Genomic DNA, 22,278 nt, shown 5'->3' with positions numbered 1-22,278 from the left:
TCTGGAGTGTGATAGGTGCCTCCCTTCTGGCTTACAGGATATTTGGTGGCAACTTAAGTTTATTTGTGCCGTGATCTTTATGCAGAGGCAAGAGGCAGGAGCAACCTCAGGCAGGCAAACCTGACTCCAAAGTACACAACCCAAGGGAACGTTTTCTGGAACAAGCTCCATTGTCATGAACAGGAACTGTGCAAGAGCACAATGTTCACCCTCCTTATAAGGTTGATGCAAACATATCAAGAAGAGCACTGTGAATGTTTTAGACATGCTATATAGTATTATCATGATTCACATTCTTGACTTATTATTAATTAATCTAGAGAGACTGGCTTATACAGTGGTGCCTCGCAAGACGAAATTAATTCGTTCCGCAATTCTCTTCGTCTTGCGGTTTTTTCGTCTTGCGATGCACGGTTTCCCATAGGAATGCATTGAAAATCAATTAATGCGTTCCTAGGGAAACCGCCTTCAGACCAGGTCCGGGGACAGTCTGTCCCCGGACCTCTTCTGAAGGCTGGGGGGGGGGGGACAAGGGCTTTTCTTCCCACCCCCAGCATTTTAAAAAACCCCGGGACAGCGGAGGACTTTTCCGCTGTCCGGGCGATCTTAAAATGCTGGCGGGCGGCATTTTAAAATCACCCCGGACAGCGGAGGACTTCTCCGCTGTCTGGGGCGATTTAAAAGCCCCTGGGAAGGCAGGCAGGGGGGACAAAGACTTTTGCCACCCGCCAGCCTTCAGAAGAGGTCCTGGACCTCTTCTGAAGGCGGGCGGGGGGCGAAAGTCTTTGCTCCCCCCCGCCTGCCTTCAAAAGGTGTCCCCGCGGCGGCGGGAGGTGTCCCCTGCCCCCCGCCCGGCTTCGGAGCACCGGGAGAAGCGATCTCCCTGCAGCCCCTTGCAGCAAAAGACGTCCGGGGGAAGCGGGGAAGAAGCGCTTCGCTTCCCGCTTCCCCCCGACGTCTTTTGCAGCAAGGGGATGCAGGGAGATCGCTATCTCCCTGCATCCCCTTGCTTCAGAACAGGTCCGGGGGAAGCGGGAAGCGAAGCGCTTCTTTCCCGCTTCCCCCCGACGTCTTTTGTAGCAAGGGGATGCAGGGAGATCGCTATCTCCCTGCATCCCCTTGCTTCAAAACAGGTCCAGGGGAAGCGGGAAGCGAAGCGCTTCTTTCCCGCTGCCCCCCGACCTCTTTTGCAGCAAGGGGATGCAGGGAGATCGCTATCTCCCTGCATCCCCTTGCTTCAAAACAGGTCCGGGGGAAGCGGGAAGCGAAGCGCTTCGCTTCCCGCTTCCCCCGGACGTCTTTTGCAGCAAGGGGCTGCAGGGAGATCGCTATCTCCCCGCAGCCCCTTGCTTCAAAAGAGAAGACCCGCTGTCCCCGGGGCAAGCTTCGTTTTGCGAAGCAAGCCCATAGGGAAATTCGTCTTGCGAGGCAACTCGAAAACGAAAAAACCTTTCGTTTTGCAAGTTTTTCGTCTCGCGAGGCGTTCGTCTTGCGGGGTACCACTGTAACTAGCACTCATTTAAGCAGTTCTAAACATCCATTTCTTCACACAGAAAACACAGTGCACTCTGTTGCTGAGGTCCAAAAGCAACTCAAAGCCCCAACCAATACCTGGGTTGCTTCTTTTCCCCTAGCACAGGGGTCTGCAATCTGCGGCTCCGGAGCCGCATGTGGCTCTTTTACATCTTTGCTGCGGCTCCAGGGCGGATACTAGCGAGGGGAGGAGGCGCATTGTGCGCCCCGACACTCCCCACTGTGGCGGGCGCTGTACTGGCTGTGACGTCGCATGGGGGCGGTGCGTGCATTAGTCACACAGTGTCCCGACGTCACCTTCCCGCCCACTGTCAGATCGTGGCTCCGGAGATATATTTGTTTTAAATGTCGCAATGGTTTTGCGGCTCCCAGTTGTTGTTTTTTCTTCGGAAACGGGTCCAAGTGGCTCTTTTTGTCTTAAACGTTGCAGACCCCTGGTCTAGCATATACAACTATGTCCCAGTTCTTTGTGTTACCTGTCCCAAAAGGAGGGGGGTCACTGCCCTCATTTCTCTGCCTTTTGTGAGTGCCCTATTCTGATGGGGGGGTTGGCGCATCATCTTTGCATGTGGGGTCACGTCCCCCTCCCTAGAAGCGACCCCCGCTGAGCTCCGAGGGACTGGATGCCCCCGGCACCTGGCGAAAGCGAGGCCCTCGGCTCCCCAGGCCCTGAGCAGCCTTCGTGCCGCAGCTTCGGGCGCGGAGGGGAGGCGGCTGGCCATAAACATGGAAGCCCAGGGCAGCTCGAGGCGCTGCAGCCGCAGGCTGCCCCCCCCCCCTAGACCGCCCTCCCGGCTCCCCAGCCGAGACCCCGCGGCCCTGGGACAGGACCGGCTCCCCGCGGCGGGCGCCCAGGGACTCGGGCTCCTCGGCCCCTTTTGGGTTGGCACTGCTGCGAACTGGGAGCGGCGAGAGCTTCGAGATGGCCGAAGGGGCGGCGGCCTGGCCTTCCCTCCCTCCCTCCCTCCCTGCGGGCGACCCACCTGGCCTCCCAGCAGCGCCTCGCGGTCGTAGTCCGGGCGGTGCTCGCCGTCGCCGCCGTAGTGCTGCCTCTCGGCCGCCACGCCCAGGACCAGGCCCAGCAGCAGCAGCGGGGCCAGCGGAGGGCCAGGCGCCGCCCGCATCGCGGCCTCTCTCTCTCCCTCCCGCGGCGCCGGCCCGACCGGCTGCTCCTCCTCCTCCCTCGCCCTGCGCAGCCGCGGACGCCGCCGGGGCCGGAAGCGGCTCCCGGGAACGAAGGCGCGAAGCCGTCGCAAAGCAAGCTTTGAACGTCTCGTGAGGAACGGGGAAACAGCGCACACGCCACGTTCTCTTTCCGTACATAGGGTTTTCGGGGGTTTTGCCGGTATTATACCCTGCTTTGGAACTAATTCCTAATTAAAATAGGGGGACAAATTACCTGCATTGCACAGGAACGCTAAAAATCAAACTACAAAATCCAAGTTTTTTTAAATTATTTTGAAAGGTTCCCCACACCATCTGGCATCCAGCTGTATCCCAATGTACAGACCAGGGGGCAGCAAGGCTTACCGGGCATCGGCCGGATCACTCCCACCGAGATCCTCCATGCACCGGCCAGCGCAGCACAACGCCAGAAATCACATATGCACATATCCGCGGTGCCAGAAATCGCTTCTGTGCATGCCCAGATGCGATTTCCAGAGCCACAGAAGAGAGTCCCCACACTGTGCAGCACTGGTTTAGCACAGCGCATGGAGACTTGCCAAGCAGGCAGCTCAATTCGGGGCTGGCTCATGCGCCAGTTAAGCAACCCTCATGGGCCGCTTCCGGCCCATAGGCCTTAGGTTGCCAACCTCTGATATAGACGAAGACCTGCTCCTTCATTTTGGGAACCTTCATGCAAAAATTGGTTAAAAGCAGTGCAGTTCTGAAAATTTCACTCTGCCCTCTTGATTGAAAATGGTGTCCAATTGTATCCACAAAACCTGTTCCTTGAGATTAAGAAGCATGAAACAGAATTTAGTTATGACATCTTAAGAGGCGACTTAATGTTTCACAAACATTTCAAAATACCAGATTGTGCGGCTCTTGGGGGCTTTTCCTCAAAGAGGGAGAAGGGACTGACGGGCTGCCCTTCTCCCTCCCCAGGGAAAAGCCCCCAAGATCCTTCTTCACTGCGCGAAGCCTCTTCAGGGTAGGGGGAGCCTTCATCCCGCTGCCCTGAAGAGGCTGCATGCGCCTATCACAGAAGTCAGAACAGCGAGAGGGATCGCTGCACAGTGATCCCTCTTGCTGTTCTGGCTTCTGGGATTCAGAATTTTTTTTTCTTGTTTTCCTCCTCCAAAAACTAGGTGCGTCTTATGGTCTGGTGCGTCTTATAGAGCGAAAAATACTAGAAGATACTCAGAGAGGGAGGAAAAGCATAGTGAAGCATAGTGGACCACCAGCTGATGACATGGCTCCCCAAATCAACACATACTGTGGAAACTTCACACTGGACTTCAAGCATCTGGCATTGTGTGCCTCCCCATTCTTCCTCCAGACTCTGGGTCCTTGGTTTCCAAATGAGATGCAGAAGCTGCTCTCATCAGAAGAGAGATTTGGGGAGCCATGTCATCAGCTGGTGTTGGTCCACTGTGCTTCATTAAGTCCAGGGTCAACACAACCATCTACCAGGAGATTTTGGAGCACTTCTTGCTTCCTTCCGCAGACTTTGCAGCTCAGTATAGCCTTAGATGGATCAGTTGGAGGGTGATGGTTTTGAATGAAGAAAAAAAATGGTCTGAGATAAGACTGTTTTTAGGGAAAACATTGCCTACACTTTGAAGGCTAAAGCAGTTCTGGATCTCGATGCCTCTTCTATATCATGGGAGCAATTGGCTTCCTAATACAAAGCCTAGAAGATATTTCTGGTCTGCAAACTAGTCATGTCAGAATGGTATGTGCCTTTACAGAGCATGGTGAAAAACTGAGGTACCAGTGCAGAATCAAAACGCACTCTCCCTGCACCTCCAAATGCTCCCCCCACCAATGTATCCAGTCTCCCAAGGCTGCTGAATGTTATCCCTGCACCTCCAAGTACTCTCCCAAGGCGAGTCCAATGGTGGGCGGGATTGCAGACCTTTTTCCTGGGTGCCCACCCCTTTAAAATCCAGCCCCCGTCCTGGGTTAGACCATCGCCCATCTAGCTCAGTACTGCCTACAGTGAGCGGCGGCAACAGATGCCAGAAGTTGAACATGAATCTTCAAATTTAATTAGCAACAATTAACGACCTGGAACCTTCTGCATGCAAAATAGATGTTCTTCTACTGAGCTGCAGCCCTTCCAAGGATGACAATAAATACTTTTATGTACCATCTGCATTAGAATTTGTACTTGAAAGGTGGATAGCAAAATCAGGTAGCACAAAACCAGTTTTAAGCCAAGAAATGTCAGAAGATGCAAGCAACAGTGTTTTCACACTGAATGCCTTTTCAAGCTGTCTTTGTTTACTCAAAGCTCAACAAGATCTCCTTAGCAACAAAAGCAACTTTCCTCTTTACAGCCATCCTTAGCAGGTAAGCCAAGATCTGTTTTGTGAATTTTTAACGTTAGCATTCATAAATTCTAAAATAGTCCAATGATCTTACAAGGCTACATTGCTCGTTTGTTGTTCTCTTAACACTGTATTGAATTTTCTAGAGCTCATGCTTTTCCTGGTTCTTTTGACACTAACATGAGTGGGAATGCATGAAGTACTGGCAGGAGTCAGATGGGTGAGAACAATGAGGCAGATTTACGTGTCAGAGGAAAATGTCAGCAAATGACAAAACCGAATTTGCATTCCTCCCAATTACATGGAAACCTAAAGTTTGAAAAGTGATCTTAGCCAGTGCTTTTTTTCTTAAAAATGTTTAGGGGTAGTCATTTTGACTCGAGAAAAAAGTACAAAGATTCACAAAATGTTTAGGGGAATGCGTACCCTAAAGCAGTGTTTTTCAACCACTGTTCCGCGGCACACTAGTGTGCCGCGAGATGTTGCCTGGTGTGCCGTGGGAAAAATTAAAAAATTCGAAAGATTTTTTTTTTTAAGTCAAATTTTCGATTGGGGCGCCGTCCCCGGAGGGAGGCGGGCGAGTCGGGCGGCGGCGGCGAGGAGAGGCCGCCCAGCGCGGGGCTCTCGCCGTCTGCCTGCCTGCGAGCTCGGCGGGCAGCGCCTCCGTCCGCAGTGCCCGCCTCGCGGCTCTCATCTGTTTAACCTTGAAGTCCCCCCCGGCGCGCTCTCCTTCCTCGGCGCTCCAAGCGGCGCTCCGGCTCCGGGGGGCGGAGGAAGAAGCTCCCGGGGCTCCGGCGTGTCCTCCCGGGCGAGCACCACTCGAGAGCCGCGAGGCGGGCGCTGCGGACGGAGGCGCTGCCCGCCGAGCTCGCAGGCAGCCAGGCAGGCAGACGGCGAGAGCCCCGCGCTGGGCGGCCTCTCCGGGGAGCGATAGGCGCCGAGGAAGGAGAGCGCGCCGGGGGGGGGGACTTCAAGGTTAAACAGATGGACATTGTGACCACAATCAGTTTGAATCCCTCTTTTTTTCTAAGAAAATAAACATTTTACTGTTTTTAGGTATTCTCGTCTTATACCCATTCATGCAGTCCAGTGTGTTCAAAGAATAATTGGGTAAACAGGGTGGGAGCAAAGCACCCCTTTGGAATTATCCTGTGAGAGGATGTTATTTTAAAGCACCTGTGTGCCAATTTGGGATGTCTGTAGAGTTTATTTTTCCACATTATAAAAATATGATACTCTCTCTTCTCAAAGGCAGATGTAATATTTTTTAACAAATATTGTCATGAGTAAAAATAAGCCTAAGGTTTTAAAAAAAAAAGTCAAATTTTCGCCCACTAGGCGGGCACCGGACTGTGTCCACCCTATTTTCCATCTGTCCTGGGTGGGGATCAGATCGGATGGGATCGGATGAGAGCGAACAGGTGGTCTGCTCTCATCCGATTCCCCATAGAGAGCAGCGGGGCTCTGACATCTCCCTCTCCGCACACAGTGGTGGTGTGCCTTGTGATTTTTTTCATGAAACAAGTGTGCCTTTGCCCAAAAAAGGTTGAAAAACACTGCCCTAAAGCACTGATGATCCTAGCAATAAGAAGGGTTGCCTTATTTGTGATAAACAGAAAAGCTACTCTTTAGAGCTGTCAGCTAATTAAAGAAATTTTGGTTGCTTAATAAAACTGGAGGTGCCGTTTGGAAGAAGCATTCCCTCCTGTGTGAGTGAAGAGGAAATGCCTTTTTTTAAGATGCCAAGCTGATTGTTGTCACCTATTACTGTTTTTGCAAGAGACACTGTACTTATTTTGCACACATTCTTCTAGCTATAATTGCCACTATCTGTCCTTGCATTTCCTTTCCTTCTGACCCCCCTAATCACATTACAAACATGGGTATAGTAGAGACTGCCCCCCTGCTTGCAGCACTCCCCCACCCCGTTTTCCCCATGGTAACCCACTGAACCCTCCCCTTTCCACTTCATGCCACCATTGCTGCTGCCAAGTCAAATGGCTGTTGCTCCTCAGCACGAGGGGCAATCAGCTCGAGAGACTGATGAAGCGGCGGCGGCAGCGGCGCCTCCCCCTGGCCTTCCACGCCTTTCCTTCCTTCCAGGTAAGAGGAGAAGGGGGGGAGTTTGGATTTGATATCCCGCTTTATCACTACCCGAAGGAGTCTCAAAGCGGCTAACATTCTCCTTTCCCTTCCTCCCCCACAACCAACACTCTGTGAGGTGAGTGGGGCTGAGAGACTTCAGAGAAGTGTGACTGGCCCAAGGTCACCCAGCAGCTGCAGGTGGAGGAGCGGAGACACGAACCCGGTTCCCCAGATTATGAGACTACCGCTCTTAACCACTACACCACACTGGCTCTCAAGAGCCCTCTGTTAATGGGCAGAGACCCCCATTCACGCAGCGCAAGAGGCTGGCACGGCCGCCAACCCAGACGGCTTCGAGGAGGCCTGGCCTGCCCGGCCCCTGGCCCTGGCGGCTCTGCCTGCGCAGTCGAAGGGCGGCCCCGCGAGGGAGGGATCCCGGAGCACCGAAGCATTCCGCTGCCGGGCCTCATCCTGGCGCTCCTCCGGGCAGCACCGAGCCCGCCAGCCCTTGGCCCCGAGGGCGAGGGGAGGAGAGCTCGGCCCTGGCTTTCCCGCCTGCTTCTCGCGCCTTCCTTTTCAGGCGGGAAGCCGAGCCCGCGCCTCCTTCTCCCTCGTGCGGCCAAGTGGCGGGCGCGCGCCTTCGGGCGACGCTGCCGCGCATGCCCGGAAAACCAGCCGCGCACGCTCCGTGGGGGCAGAAGTGGGAAAAGGAGCGCGGGAAAGCAAAGTCCGAGGCGGCTTCGGCAGCCCCACGGAGCACGCGCAGAGCTCGCCGCGCACGCCCAGTCGGCTCCCCTCCAGCCGGGGGGAGGGGCAGGCGCTTGCCCCGCGAGCGCCTTTCGTCGCCGCACCGGCAACCGGCGGGGCGAGATGACGTCACAGCGGCGGGACGCACGCAGGCGGAACGGCGCGGCGAGGAGGCGCGTGTAAGTGGCCGCGCGGCGCCGCAGGGGCGGGCGGAGGCGGAGGGGCGGGAAGCAAGATGGCGGCGCGCCGGTCCCTCTGCCGGGCCGCCCCGGGAGGGCTGCGCCTCTGGGCCTCGCCCGCCGCCTCAGCCCGGCGGCTGAGGCCCCGAGGCGGGCGGCGGAGGAGGAGGACTCCTGCCTTGCCTTCCCCGCCTCCCTTCGGAAAAACCAAGAAGGAATAGTGGTGGCAGCCAAACCCCGCTGCCCTGAGGGCCGCCTCTCGGGGAGGCCGGGGAGCCCCTTCGCCTCTGCGTGTGGCACGAGCAACAGAGGCTCAAGCGCAGGTGCCGAGGCCGGGAGGAGGGGTCGCCCTCGGGCGCCTTGAACACTAACACGGTCTATCCCAGGGGTAGGCAACCTAAGGCCCGGGGGCCCCATGCAGCCCCACCGCCTTCTCAGTCCGACCCGCGGACGCTCCGGGAATCAGAGTGTTTTTACATGAGTAGAATGTGTGCTTTTATTTAAAATGCATCTGGGTTATTGGGGGGACATCAGAATTTGTTCTCCCCCCCCCCAAAAAAAATACAGTCCATCTCACCACATGGTCTGAGGGACGGTGGACCGGCCCACAGCTGAAAAAGGTTGCTGACCCCTGGTTCATCCAGTTGTGGACGGTTAAGACATGACAGGCACGTCGTGCTTTTAAGGCGCAGTGGGCTTCTTGGATGAATGCCGGGGGTGTCATAAGCAATCGGGGCATATTATAGAGGGGCAGCCTTGTAAGTCTGTGGAAGCAAAAATGACCCAGGAACAATAGAACTTTGCTTCCCGTTGATAGCCATGACATGCCTCCTTTACCCAGTTCCTCCTGCTTTTCTATGTTCCAGAGTTTACGTGAACAAGCGTTTCACTCACCATTCTGTGATTTTTCATTAAATGGTCACAGCTGAGTGAAAGCCATGTCATTCTTTTTAATCAAAAAAAGTGTATACACGCTTCCATTTCTGGTCCATGTAGTTGTCCCCTTAATAAACAGTGTTTTCAAAAGAAACACACTTAAGGCATTGGTGAAATTGGTAAGGGTTTTGTAAATTTCCTCCAGAAGGGAAACCTGTACTGATAAAAGGTACATCTCCTCCCCCCGCAGTCCTGCCTAATAAATATTTTTTTTTTTTTAAAAAAGAGAGAGAGTAGGTAACACAGAAAAGGAGCTTATGCCCTGTTACACCGTCACCAAACATGTCATCATGGGATTGCATTTCTTACCAACTGCAGAACAGTATGTTCATTATCCTAGATAGACAAGTATGGAACCGTTTCCTTGCATTACATGTCACCACAACCTCTCCAGCTAAAATGGGGGAAGTGTAATTTGTGAATCGTGATAAATGTGCATTAACTGAAGCAGAAGGAGATTCCAGAGTGATCATTAAAGTGCTTGAAATGGTTGTGTGATTTTTGGACTGATTCTTCCAGCGGCCTCTGGTACTTTCAGACTCAGTTCCTGCTCGAGGAAAGGTGCTGAAGGTGGTGGTTGAAGCCAGGATAACTGAGTTGTTGAGGAATACTGTTCTGCACGCTCCCCTTTCTTTTTTTAAAAAAATGCTAATACCTTTGTTATTGTTATTGGGGCACTACTGATTCTTCGCACATAAGCAATGCCTACCTGAGGGGGTGGGTTGGGAACACACTAAATGTTTTCATTCCATAACTTGATATGTATATATTTTCTTTCTTTCTCCAAAAGTGGCTGCACACTTTATCCGGACTAAAAGTCCCATAACGGACATAACTTTGCCTTTCATGGTATGAACAGCACTTTTCCTCTTCCTCCTATAGACAGTGCTGTGGCACTTAAAAGTTTGTATTAGTTCATCATGGCATGACTAGGGAGGCATTAGATGTTTTGTTGCACGGCACCCTCCCTCATACCTCTTGGTCAGCCTCTTCCGCCACCCACCCCGTCAGCCCCTCCCCTTGCTCCTTGCATGTTTCAGCAGTGGTCACAGGCACTGTCTCCTTGCTCCCATGCCTTGCCTTCCACATGGTGCACCTGCATTGCCACTCTCTATCCTGGGAGGCGCTTCTACAGCTTCCTAGATTAACCAGTTCTTTTCCAAGACCCTGGCTAATCTGAGAGTCTGGAAGCATCTTAAGAGTGTTAGGAGACCCCTGCTGGATCATACCAGAGGCCCATCTAGTTCAGCATCAAGTTGATTTTTGTAAACTGCTTAGACATTTTATTACAATAAAGCTATATATAAAGGTTGTGAAAGGTTATAAGACAGACCTGAGTGGAAGACCACTCTCCTGACTTGTGATTCCCAGAGGCATGCCACTTCCAATACTGGAGGTAGTACACAGCCATCCTGGGTAGTAGTCATTGATAGCTTTATCCTCCAGAAATCTGCCTAACCCCATCTTAAAGCCATCAAAGTTTGTGGCCAACACTTTATCCTGTGGTAGTGATGCCATAGTTTAACTATGCGCTGTGTGAAAAAGGACTAACTGATCTTTTCTCTCAGCTAAAAAGCCCCAGTAGTAACCTTTCCACATAGGGGAGTTGTTCTGGCTCCTTGGTTATTTTGGCTGCCCCTTTCTCAGTGCTTTCCAGCTCAACAATATCCTTTTTGAGTTGCTGTTTTATTGTAGATTGGCACTGTGATGCTAGTATTGAAGACTGTTGGCCGAAAAGAGTCTGAAAGATGATGCGGGTTTTCTAGTGTAGTGCTTTCAGGTAATAGTGCCACCTTAGCTCCTTTCCACCAGAGGAGGGATAATGGGATAAAGCTGTGAAGGCTGCAATCAGTGTCAAATTCTGGACATGCTCTCATTCTTGGCTGCCCCCTCCCCAGTGGGCTTCTCCTGCCTCATGTTTGAGCTGCTCCATGGCATGTGCTTTCATAGGCAAAAGCCTGTTTCGTCTGATGCACGTTGTGAATTGAGCAGCTATGTGTCCTCTTCGGTTCATCGGAGGAAAAATGAAAAAAAAAAAATGAAGGCCAAATTTGTGTTTGCTTGTATGGTTCCGTCTGTTGCACCAAGTTGAATGATTCAAATATATATCTCTTGAGCAAAATGAGGAGTTTTGTTGCTTCTATGGAACTAGGATTTAGTGTTTTGCTTTCCATTTCGTTGTGTTTTTGCACCAAGAAAAGTCCAAGATAAAGCAATCTTACTGTTTTGGAGTGTGCCAAGGAAATAATGGTAGCCAGCAGAACAACAGCAATTTACATTCGGTGTAGGATTTTTGTACACAACCCAGTGCTTATTGCAGTTGCAGTTTTGAAAACCTGATGTTTTAGCAGCATCCTTGACCCACGTTGACCCATGTTGTTTTGTTTTATACATTAAGTTTTCAGAAATGTAAATTAGCATAAATTAAATTAAACAATAGATCTCATTGTTGTATCCATTCTGGAATCAACAACAGTCCCTAAGAGAAAAGAGTTGGAAAAGTTTGGTAAATCCCACTTATTCCAGAAGGGATGACTTAGGCCTAATGTCATGAGGGTGCGGAAAATAAAAGCAATAAGATGTAAAGTTTGTTTAAGAGTATTGCTAGGTATGTTGTACTCAGCACCACCACAATGGATGATCTTTTCCCATTAGTAGAATTGAAGGTCCTCCTCTTACCTTTCATACAGATAGCTACCACCTCTTGATTTATCCTTGGTTGTCTATTTGCATATTAGGAGTTTCTTCCGATAAAATCATACCATGCAAAGAGAAATATTTTTAAATCCTGTTCAGTTATAGAAGCAACTAAAATGTGAGAAGAATAGAGTGGTTTGTTCTCAAAGACATGACAGTATTAATCCTGGTTTAAAGGTGGCTTATAAGGGACGCCGGTGGCGCTGTGGGTTAAACCACAGAGCCTAGGACTTGCCAATCAGAAGGTCGGCGGTTCGAATCCCCACGACGGGGTGAGCTCCCGTTGCTCAGTCCCTGCTCCTGCCAACCTAGCAGTTTGAAAGCACGTCAAAGTGCAAGTAGATAAATAGGCACCGCTCCGGTGGGAAGGTAAACAACGTTTCCGTGCGCTGCTCTGGTTTGCCAGAAACGGCTTAATCATGCTGGCCACATGACCTGGAAGCTGTACCCTTCCCTCGGCCAATAAAGCGAGATGAGCGCCGCAACCCCAGAGTCAGCCACGACTGGACCTAATGGTCAGGGGTCCCTTTACCTTTACCTAAAGGTGGCTTAGGGCAGTGTTATGAATGTGGGGCATTGTCATGGATATTTTAAATGTAAGAATTGAAACATGATGCTTATTTGTTTGCAATCTTCTTATATCTATGCTTCCCCAAGTTGTAGTTTTCTAGTGATGATAACTCTGGTTGTTAATGAATAAAATGCATTGTTCATTCATGTTTGTCTCTGTAACAGCAGCGTAGTGCCCCATCATTGTTAGTCTAATACCATAGTCTTGCTAGCATGGCGGTCAGTGTGACTAGTCTAAGGAATTATCTGCTAGGCCAGCAAACTGTGGTCCTCTAGCAGTATAATTGAATTTGGTGCCTGGGTGTAAATGTTAGTTGACTTTGCAACTTTAGGAATTCCTGATTCTTGTGACTTGAATATTAAATGTTTCTCTTTTATATTAAACAGCTATGATGACTTCATGGGGTCAGCAAAAAATGTGATAAATGAACCGGTTGATGTAGAAGACCGTTATAACATGATGGTAAGTTGTATGTCTACTATGGCCATATTTTAGGATCTTAACTTGTTTGGCTTGTCGTAGTTCACAGTTTTAGTTTCCACATATGTGGGTAATAGTTACCAGTCTTCCATGAAACTGGAAGGTGGTGGACTGTTCTTCACTGAAGGTTTTTAAGCAGAGGTTGGATGGCCTTCTACCAGGAATTCTTTAGTTGTGATTCCTACATTGAAGTGGGTTGGACTAGATGCCCCTTGAGGTGCCTTCAAACTATAGCATTCTGTGATTCTATAATTTGATTTCTTCCCCTGCTGCTGAATCCTTCTTTGCTGTGTTAACTGATCACTACTAATCCTTTTTCTTTCTTTCTAACCCAGTCCCTTTCTATGTTTTGATGGATTTTCACATTTTGCACTATTAGGAATCAGGCAACTGTTAAACAAATTCAGAATTCATTTCTTATAGAAGCATTGCTATAACCTAGTTGTGTTGTTAAAAGGTCATAACTTTAATTTTATATCTTTTAGGCAGGCTAGCTTGACCAAATCCTAAAACTTCTTCATCAAATTTTCCCCACCAGTGATGCATATTATGTCCTTTCTTTTAGGGCTGGGCAATGTTTACCTGCTCTACACACACATATACTGTGAACGTTTCTAGCTTTAAACTGTTCATGATGGTTTTATTACATTTTTTGTTGTTGTTAGCTGCAAAAACAGTGCCCTCCTCACTGAATTAACCTCTTCACATAAGCCTTCAAATGCAGTTAGTGGTCTAGTAACTTTTAAACATAATAAATTGTTCTGTTTGAAAGTGCTGTAGCCATGTCTCTGGTGAGGAAAGTTTTTTTCTTATGACAAAAGCACGTATATATTACCATAGAGATTTTGAAAATTGCTATTTATGAAAAGAGAACCAACATTTGCCTAAGAAATTGCCTTTATTTATTTATTTATTTATTTATTTAAATTTGTATACCACCCTTCACCCAAAGATCCCAGGCCAGTTCACAACAGAAAAATACAAAATGAGAATACAAAATACATAATAAAGAACATGTCACAACAAGTATTTTAATGCATATTAAAATCTGGTGTGGCCATCTGCCACAGTTTTATAAACAACAGGAATCACACTGTTTATATTTGAAAGGCTTTTTGAAAGCATTGTGAAGAATGGATCCTTTCCAGTCCCTTACAGATCTGTCTTTTATCAACAAAATGATGGGGAGATCGAGGCAAAGTCCTTACCCATCAAGTTCAGCAGTCTCTGGAAGACACCCACTCCCTGTCTCAGATAGAAATTGCAGCTAGTTCACACAATATGTTTCTCCTCAATGCATGAACAATTCTACCTATCCCTGAGTCTCATGTGGGCAAAGTTAGGCAAAGAGCAGACAAACTTTGCCTCAGTTCCTATGCTGATCATTGGACTTATTGCCTGCTGTATTCTCATGTGCCTGGTTCATGGGTTGAACTGGTTCGGGGCTCCTTGTGTGACTCACTATGCATGGTCATCTGCTGTCTCGTGCCTCTGTCTGTTTTCTTTGACCTCCTTTTATCTGTGGAACTCCTTGCCACCAAATATTCAATTCTTCAGTCCCTCAACTTCCTTCAGAAGTGACGGAAGCAGTCTTTCCTCACCTGGTGCCCTGCAGTTGCTACTGCACTCCAACCCCAATAATCCCTGATGGTCAGTGGTAAGAGATGAGGTGGAGTTGCAGCCCAGGTTGAGGAACTGTGACCTGGACATATCTATTTTACCACCCCTTCTCTAACTCACTGCACTTTTAACTGAGATGGGAGGTGTGCCATGTGATCAGCTTTTTTTGTTGTTGTATTGCTTGGAGGGCTTACAGCCAAGGTGGTAGCGGCGGTGGATCTTTTATTCCTCCTCCTGCTTTTGGGCTGCTGATTGCAGTAGCAGCGGAGATAGCAGCACAACTCACAGTTGTGCTGCCAACTTGCAATCAGCGTTTTCTGTCCCATCCACCCCCACCCCAAATGCCCCTTAAGTTGTGTAATGCATTCAGGAAAGAGTGGGGAGATGGCAGCCTGTAGCAGCAGCAGCAGCAGCAGCAGCTGCCTTTTTTCATAGAATCATAGAGTTGGAAGAGACCCCAAGGGCCATCGAGTCCAACCCCTTGGCAAGCAGGAAACACCATCAGAGCACTCCTGACATATGGTTGTCAAGCCTCTGCTTAAAGACCTCCAAAGAAGGAGACTCCACCACACTCCTTGGCAGCAAATTCCACTGTCGAACAGCTCTTACTGTCAGGAAGTTCTTCCTAATGTTTAGGTGGAATCTTCTTTCTTGTAGTTTGGATCCATTGCTCCGTGTCCGCTTCTCTGGAGCAGCAGAAAACAACCTTTCTCCCTCCTCTATATGACATATTTTTATATATTTGAACATGGCTATCATATCACCCCTTAACCTCCTCTTCTCCAGGCTAAACATGCCCAGCTCCCTTAGCCGTTCCTCATAAGGCATCGTTTCCAGGCCTTTGACCATTTTGGTTGCCCTCCTCTGGACACGTTCCAGTTTGTCAGTGTCCTTCTTGAACTGTGGTGCCCAGAACTGGACACAGTACTCCAGGTGTGGTCTGACCAGAGCAGAATACAGTGGCACTATTACTTCCCTTGATCTAGATGCTATACTCCTATTGATGCAGCCCAGAATTGCATTGGCTTTTTTAGCTGCCGCGTCACACTGTTGGCTCATGTCAAGTTTGTAGTCAACCAAGACTCCTAGATCCTTTTCACATGTACTGCTCTCAAGCCAGGTGTCACCCATCTTGTATTTGTGCCCCTCATTTCCCCCCCCCCATGTGCAATACTTTACATTTCTCCCTGTTAAAGTTCATATTGTTTGTTTTGGCCCAGTTCTCTAATCTGTCAAGGTCGTTTTGAAGTGTGATCCTGTCCTCTGGGGTATTAGCCACCCCCTCCCAGTTTGGTGTCATCTGCAAATTTGATCAGGATGCCCTTGAGTCCATCATCCAAGTCGTTGATAAAGATGTTGAATAAGACCGGGCCCAAGACAGAACCCTGTGGCACCCCACTAGTCACTCTTCTCCAGGATGAAGAGGAACCATTGATGAGCACCCTTTGGGTTCGGTCAGTCAGCCAGTTACAAATCCACTGAGTGGTAGCATAGTCAAGACCGCATTTTACCAGCTTCTTTACAAGAATATCATGGGGCACCTTGTCGAATGCCTTGCTGAAATCAAGGTAGGCTACATCCACTGCGTTCCCTTCATCTACCAGGCTTGTAATTCTGTCAAAAAACGAGATCAGGTTAGTCTGACATGACTTATTTTTCAGAAATCCATGCTGACTATTGGTGATCACAGCATTCCTTTCTAGGTGCTCACAGACTGCTTAATGATCTGCTCCAGAATCTTCCCTGGTATTGATGCCAGACTGACTGGGCGATAATTATTTGGGTCCTTTCTTTTCCCCTTTTTGAAAATAGGGACAACATTTGCCCTCCTCCAGTCTGCTGGGACTTCGCCTGTTCTCCAGGAATTCTCAAAGATGACTGCCAGTGGTTCTGAGATCACCACTCCTTGTCTCCTTCTTTGGAGGAGTCTCCTTCTTTGGAGGTCTTCAAGCAGAGGCTTGACAACCATATGTCAGGAGTGCTCTGATTGTGTTTCCTGCTTGACAGGGGGTTGGACTCAATGGCCCTTGTGGTCTCTTCCAACTCTATGATTCTACCTCTGCCAGTTCTTTTAATACTCTTGGATGCAGTTCATCTGGCCCTGGAGACTTGAATACATCTAAACTAGCCAAGTATTCTTGTACTATCTCCTTAGTTATTCTGGGCTGTGTTTCCTCTGCTGAATCATTTGCTCCAAATTCTTCAGGTTGGGCATTGTTTTCTTTATCGGAGAAGACTGAGGTAAAGAAGGCATTGAGGAGTTCAGCCTTTTCTGTGTCCCCTGTTTGCATTTCACCATCTTCTCCTCTGAGTGACCCCACTGTTTCTTTCTTCTTCCTTTAATTCTTTGGAGCGTAGCTACACGTTCCTCCAGTTGCTGGACTTTGTCTTCTAAGAGGGCAATCAACATGCAATTGCTGCAGGTAAAGCTGCCTGCAACCTTTGGCAAGATGGCAAACATTGCGCAGGAACCGCAGGCGACTGCAGCTGTTCCCTCACCCTCCATCTTGAAAACGTGTCGTTGGGGGTGGCTACAGTGGTCCTCCATCTTAAAAAGAGTGAAGACAGGACAAATAACCCCCCCAAAAAACCTAGGTCTCCCCCAACAAACGTTTGAGACTAGCTCTCCTAAATCCAAAAGATGGATCAAGCTCTGATAAGCTCCTCCCACAGCTAATCACCTGACTCAACAGAAACTCTGCCCCCTCTGACCTTTGCACAGGGAGAGCAGCTAATCAGCCACAAAGAAACACACACACAAGAAAACCCTTTTATTTTTTGTGGCAACTGTCTTTATCCTTCCCAGAATATGTCTGGGGTGTTCTGGGTGGTGGTGTTGCAATTAGCAGTGACTGATAGGCTCTCTGTTCCTTCCACCCTGCATAGCAAAAATAGTGTTAAAAGAAAAATACCGTATTTTCCGCTCTATATAAGATGCACCAGACCATAAGACGCATCTAGTTTATGGAGGAGGAAAACAAGAAAAAAAATATTCTGAATCCCAGAAGCCAGAACAGCAAGAGGGATCACTGCGCAGCAATCCCTTTCACTGTTCTGGCTTCTGGGATAGCCGCGCGCAGCCTCTTCAGGGCAGCGGGATGAAGTCTCCCCTCCCTGAAGAGGCTTTGTGCGGCTAAGCCAGAAGCTAGAACAGTGAGAGGGAGTGCTGCGCAGCGATCTCTCTTGCTGTTCTGGCTTCTGGGATAGCTGCGCAGCCTGCATTTGCTCTGTAAGACGCACACACATTTCCCCTTTTTAGGAGGGAAAAAGTGTGTCTTGTAGAGCGAAAAATATGGTAAGTTGATTCTATGACCCATAATGACTACCAACACAGTAGCGAGTAGGCCTGGACAATGTATTGATATATCACCCAGGACCAGTATGAGGGGCAGACTGTGACGGCAGCTTCACTCGGCGGTATGTCGCGAGGGAAACTGCCACCTCTCCTGAGTCCCTCTGTCACCAGCTCCCAGCACACCAAGGGAGAAACCAGCTGCAGCCAAGCGCTGGAGGCAGGGGGACTCAGGAGCGGCTGCAGTTTCACCCACAACATACTGCCAAGTGAAGCCGCCATCCCACTCAGTCCTCATACCAGCAAGGAGGGAGAAACCAGCTGCAGTGTCGAGGCGCCAATACAGCTTGTTCCTCCTCTGCTCCTTTAGACTGCTTGGCTTAGAAGTGGGCAGCTGCCCTTGCCTCAGTCAAGCAGTTTTTTAAAAACCCTGTCTTGTCAAATTTTCCCCGAGTTCTATCCTTCCAAGAAGATAAACAAATCCACTCTCTTCCTCCCCAGAAATTTCAAGCTGAAAGTTCTCACCTGAGAATTTCCAGCTCAATTCTACTTGCTTCTTCAGTTGTCTTTCCTTACCTCCTCCTTTATTTCTCTGTTTGCCTAGATGGTAAGCCTAGGAGCAGTTTCTACATTGTCAAGTTTGTTACATAGCATACAGTGTCTTGTTTTTAGGTGTCACAAAAAACCCTTGATATTAATGGTTAATATTGCACAACACTATTGTGTAAAGTCTAGAATGTCCCTTCTTATACCTTTTTTAAAAAGAGTGTGATTTATAAGGTATAATTTCAATATAGCAAACTGCAGTGTTCCAGCTTGGTTTGAGTAGCATGTGAATGCCTTTCCAGCTCCCACCTTGAGCTTGCATTAAGGATTTTGATTCTTTTGCAGAATCATTTCACCTGGTGCAGAATTAATGTTGGGTCCTGACAAACCATAGTTTTCAGTTAAGGAGATGGTCTTGATATGTGCAGTTTCATTCCTGTCCTTTCCAGACTGGTATTTAACTGTGGTCTCGTATGTGCCAAGGCAAACTATGGTTTCCTTGCAAACCAAAGTTTGACACCAGTTGTTTGAAGTGGGTTTGTGAAACATGGTTATAAGAGAATTGGCTTATGTTAACCATGGTTTTGTCAGGTTGCACTCATAGCATGACACCGTAGTTAGCACTGGAACAGAGGAGAGGGTTCACATATTTTTAATACTGGCTCCCTGTTTACAAATTGTGGTTTGTTGGGAGCCAGCAGTCGCACTACACTAATCTATTTGTGCCTATTTTTCTTTCACAACCAAATGCATTTATGTAATGTTCTTTATCTGGGCAACAAAGATGTCTGGTGTTTAGAGTACTGTCAAATTATTACAATGCTGTCCTTCTGGGGGAGAAATATTGGATGGAGGTGGTTCAGTTCATATTAAGGAACTTGAGAAGCATATCTAAAATGTGCAGAATTGTGAATAGTGACAGTTCCACCGTTTGCAAAAAATTGGGAAAGCAAAACATTGGGAAAGAAGCAGCTCAGAGATGCCTATTTGAGTTCTTCTGCATGACACTAGATGGCACACTGTGGCTTTGAAATCAAGACACTAGAAAATGATTGGAGGTGAAATAAAATATAAAAATTATCAACATAGCGCAGTATGTCCTCTTTGTATTCTGCATTTCACCCCATCCATTATTGCTTGGAAAAGTCTCTTGCTGAGGGGTTTTATATGTGCAACTGCTTCATTACACGTATCTGAATGTATTTGCTTGAGCTTAATTATTAACTTGTTAATTAATATTTTAGACTATAGCTCTCATAGCTTCTCTGACCATTGGCTCTGCTGGCTGGAACTGATTAGAATTGGAGTCTAGTAACATCTGTAGGGCCACAGGTTAGCCACCCATTGTAGATCTTTGTGGCTGGTGTATAAAATAACAGTTATATAAAACTTTTGTGTGTGGTTTTTTTATTGATCAGAAAAAATATATTAGTGACCGAAGACTTAAGAGATGGTTCAGAAGTAACAGTAAACTGTGATTTGCCAATGGCTGATAAATCAGGATATAAAATAATGCTTTAAAGCTAATTTGCAAACCCCAGTTTGGGCACATTGTGGTTTTTGATAAAGTGTCTTAACTGACAAACCATGCCTTGGGACATTTCTCAGTCCATGGAGGCTGCAGTTTAGGATAGCATCTAGGTACTCATATTCCAGCTGTATAAGAAAAAAATATTGTATATGCCTTCCCTAAATCACCACTTGGGTAAAGGAAGGTTAGCTCAAACCATGGTTTAGCATTGAATTGGAACCAACCCAATCCATTGACTGCAATCCAATGCCCTTTAGAGTAATCCTCATTGAATAAGGTGTAGTATAGATAGGATTATTGTGCTGTCAGTGAAACAATTTCCCTCTCTTTTCAGGCTTCCTTCCAGCGTTCAAATAGTCATGACAAGGTTAGAAAAATTGTGGCTGAAGAGGGTCGCACAGCAAGGAACCTGATTGCATGGAGTGTGCCCTTGGAAAGCAAAGAGGATGATGGTAGGCATTAACCATGGATCATATTTATGTTCAGCAAGTACCGTATTTTTCGCTCTATAACACGCACCCGACCATAACACGCATGTAGTTTTTAGAGGAGGAAAATCCGCAGGCATGCCACCCGTAGGCATTTCCTCCATAACACGCACAGACATTTCCCCTTACTTTCTAGGAGGAAAAAGGTGAGTGTTATGGTGCAAAAAATATGGTAATTATGCCAGTGAAACAGATTGGCATTCTGTTCAGGACAGGCAAAGGAAAGTTCAAATGTGGTGTACTTTAACTTAATGGAATTCGCCATCACATGATTTAGTTGTGGTCACTGTTTTAGATGGCTTAAAGGGGGATTAGATAAAGTCATGGAGGAAAAGTCTGTCAATAGCTGTATACTGTTTCCATGTTCAGAGGTTGTAAGCCTCTGGACACCAGTTGCTGGGCATGGCAGGCAACAGCAGGAGAAGACGGTTGCCACATTCACGTCTTGCTTCTGATGTATCTGGAGAGTGGCCTCTGTCACACAGGATGATAATGGACTAGACCAGTGGTTCCCAATTAGCTAAATACTGCAGCCCCCGTGTTTCACAAAAGCCAAGCCATGTTTGAAAATGTTTATATCTCTATGGTAGTTTTGGTTGTGTGAATGGTGCCATGGACTGCCTGGGTGGGTTATGCAGATCCTCTTGGGTCTGCGGACCACCAGTTGGAAACTACTGAACTAGATGGACCTTTGGTCTGCTCCAGCAGGGCTTGTACTGTATTCTTATTATGCCTGTCAGTCTCTCCCCCCCCCTCCCCGCAAGGCATGCAGCTAGAACTATAAAAGCAAGAAAAGGTTGAGCACCAGCAAAACTGTATACCCCCAAATTAGTGCTCTAATTATGGAGTGGAATGTTCTCCTTGACATCTGACATATCTTACATAGTTGCCATTTTTACAGAGTATGATTTTACTAAAATTGGAGAGAGCTTGGGGTTGTGAGCTATGCATACCATTAAGCTCCCCCCCCACACCTCTTCTCCTTTAATTTTTGCCAAAATCCGATAAAAATGCAACCCATCTGCTAGGCATGAAGCAACTCAAGAGTTGTTAGATTTATGAAAAGGTCATATAAATGCCAGTGAAGTTGGATGTTTATTTGCAGCACCCTAACTAACCACTGTCCATTCTGGTTGGAGCTGATGGAGTTTAAAAAGCCGAGCAACATCTGGAGGACCACAGGTTTACCATATCCAATGTAAGCATTACGGAATTATTGCTTGTTTCAAATGCTGTTTTCTTTTCACAGGAAAACCAAAATGGCAAGTAGGAGGGAAATCCAAAAGAATAACTCAGGGAACTCATAAAACTACTAAACAGGTACATGCAAGTTTTCTTATTGGGTTTCTTTCACTAGAAAAGTAATGTGTTCTGAAACAAAACTTATATGCTTCATTTGGAATGTTTTGTTCAACTGTACTGGAGATAAAATATATCTTAAGCCATTCCCATCCTTCCACATAGCAGTTTTATTTCAGTGTTTGGTTTGCTGGCATTGTGTTTGGATGATCATATGCCCGTTAAGCTGAGGTATGAAGAAGCTTTATGGGTGTGCATGCAGCCTCTTCACATGGGCCATAAGACAAACCAGGGCGGGGTTTAAATAATTTTTGTTGTTATTATTATTCCATTTTACCAGAAAGCTGCAGGTAACAGGTATGGAACAAGAAAGTTTATTAAGCAACGTGGCATAGTGGTTAGAGTGTCGGACTAGGACCTGGAAGACCAGGGTTCAAATTCCCACTTGGCCTTACTAGGTGACCCTAGGCTAGTCACTGCCTCTCAGTCTAACCCACCTCACAGAGATTAAAGGAGGAGAGAGAGAACTATATATGCCACCTTGAGATAAATGAAGTAAATAAATAATAAATTCATGTGACCTGAGGTATTGAAGAATATTTAATCATGTGACCTCCCTTCACTGTCTGAAGCAATATGCAGGATTGTTGTCTCATCTGTCATTTGTGAGAAATAGTCCTTTCTGTGAAATAATGATCACTGAGTGCTTAGTGTTCCCTTGATTCTACCATGCTTTGTGAAATTACGGATGTTCTCCTTGGGTGGGGAAAAGAGGCA

At 47.7% G+C, this 22,278-nt stretch overlaps 2 protein-coding genes across 6 annotated transcripts in view; one reads left to right on the top strand and one right to left on the bottom strand.

The window, feature by feature from the left end:
* The window catches only part of RCN2 (reticulocalbin 2), a 31,813-nt gene extending 29,093 nt beyond the window's left edge, over nt 1-2,720 (bottom strand). For all 3 annotated transcript variants that reach the window (XR_014516073.1, XM_083460799.1, XM_083460798.1), the window contains exon 1: nt 2,517-2,720. Coding sequence is in view for 2 of the 3 variants with exons in the window: in XM_083460799.1 (XP_083316925.1) it covers nt 2,517-2,657 (141 nt within the window). In the remaining variant the exon portion in view is untranslated. The remainder of the gene's footprint in view (nt 1-2,516) is intronic.
* Nucleotides 2,721-7,579: 4,859 nt separating this feature from the next.
* Nucleotides 7,580-22,278, top strand: part of SCAPER (S-phase cyclin A associated protein in the ER) — a 194,148-nt gene continuing 179,449 nt past the window's right edge. For 2 of the 3 annotated variants that reach the window (XM_083460692.1, XM_083460691.1), the window contains exons 1-4: nt 7,580-8,041; nt 12,632-12,707; nt 20,049-20,166; nt 21,452-21,522. In XM_083460692.1, the coding sequence (XP_083316818.1) occupies nt 7,986-8,041; nt 12,632-12,707; nt 20,049-20,166; nt 21,452-21,522 (321 nt within the window). In that variant the 5' untranslated portion in view covers nt 7,580-7,985. Of the gene's footprint in view, nt 8,042-9,767; nt 9,827-12,631; nt 12,708-20,048; nt 20,167-21,451; nt 21,523-22,278 lie in introns of all 3 variants that reach the window. The other variant, XM_083460693.1, reaches the window with a different exon arrangement.

The sequence above is a fragment of the Podarcis liolepis genome, assembly GCF_965112155.1.
Source record: "Podarcis liolepis genome assembly, chromosome: 9".
Classification (NCBI taxonomy): domain Eukaryota; kingdom Metazoa; phylum Chordata; class Lepidosauria; order Squamata; family Lacertidae; genus Podarcis; species Podarcis liolepis.
The sequence above is the reverse complement of the archived record's forward strand: the minus strand, read 5'-3'. Positions and strand labels throughout refer to the sequence as shown.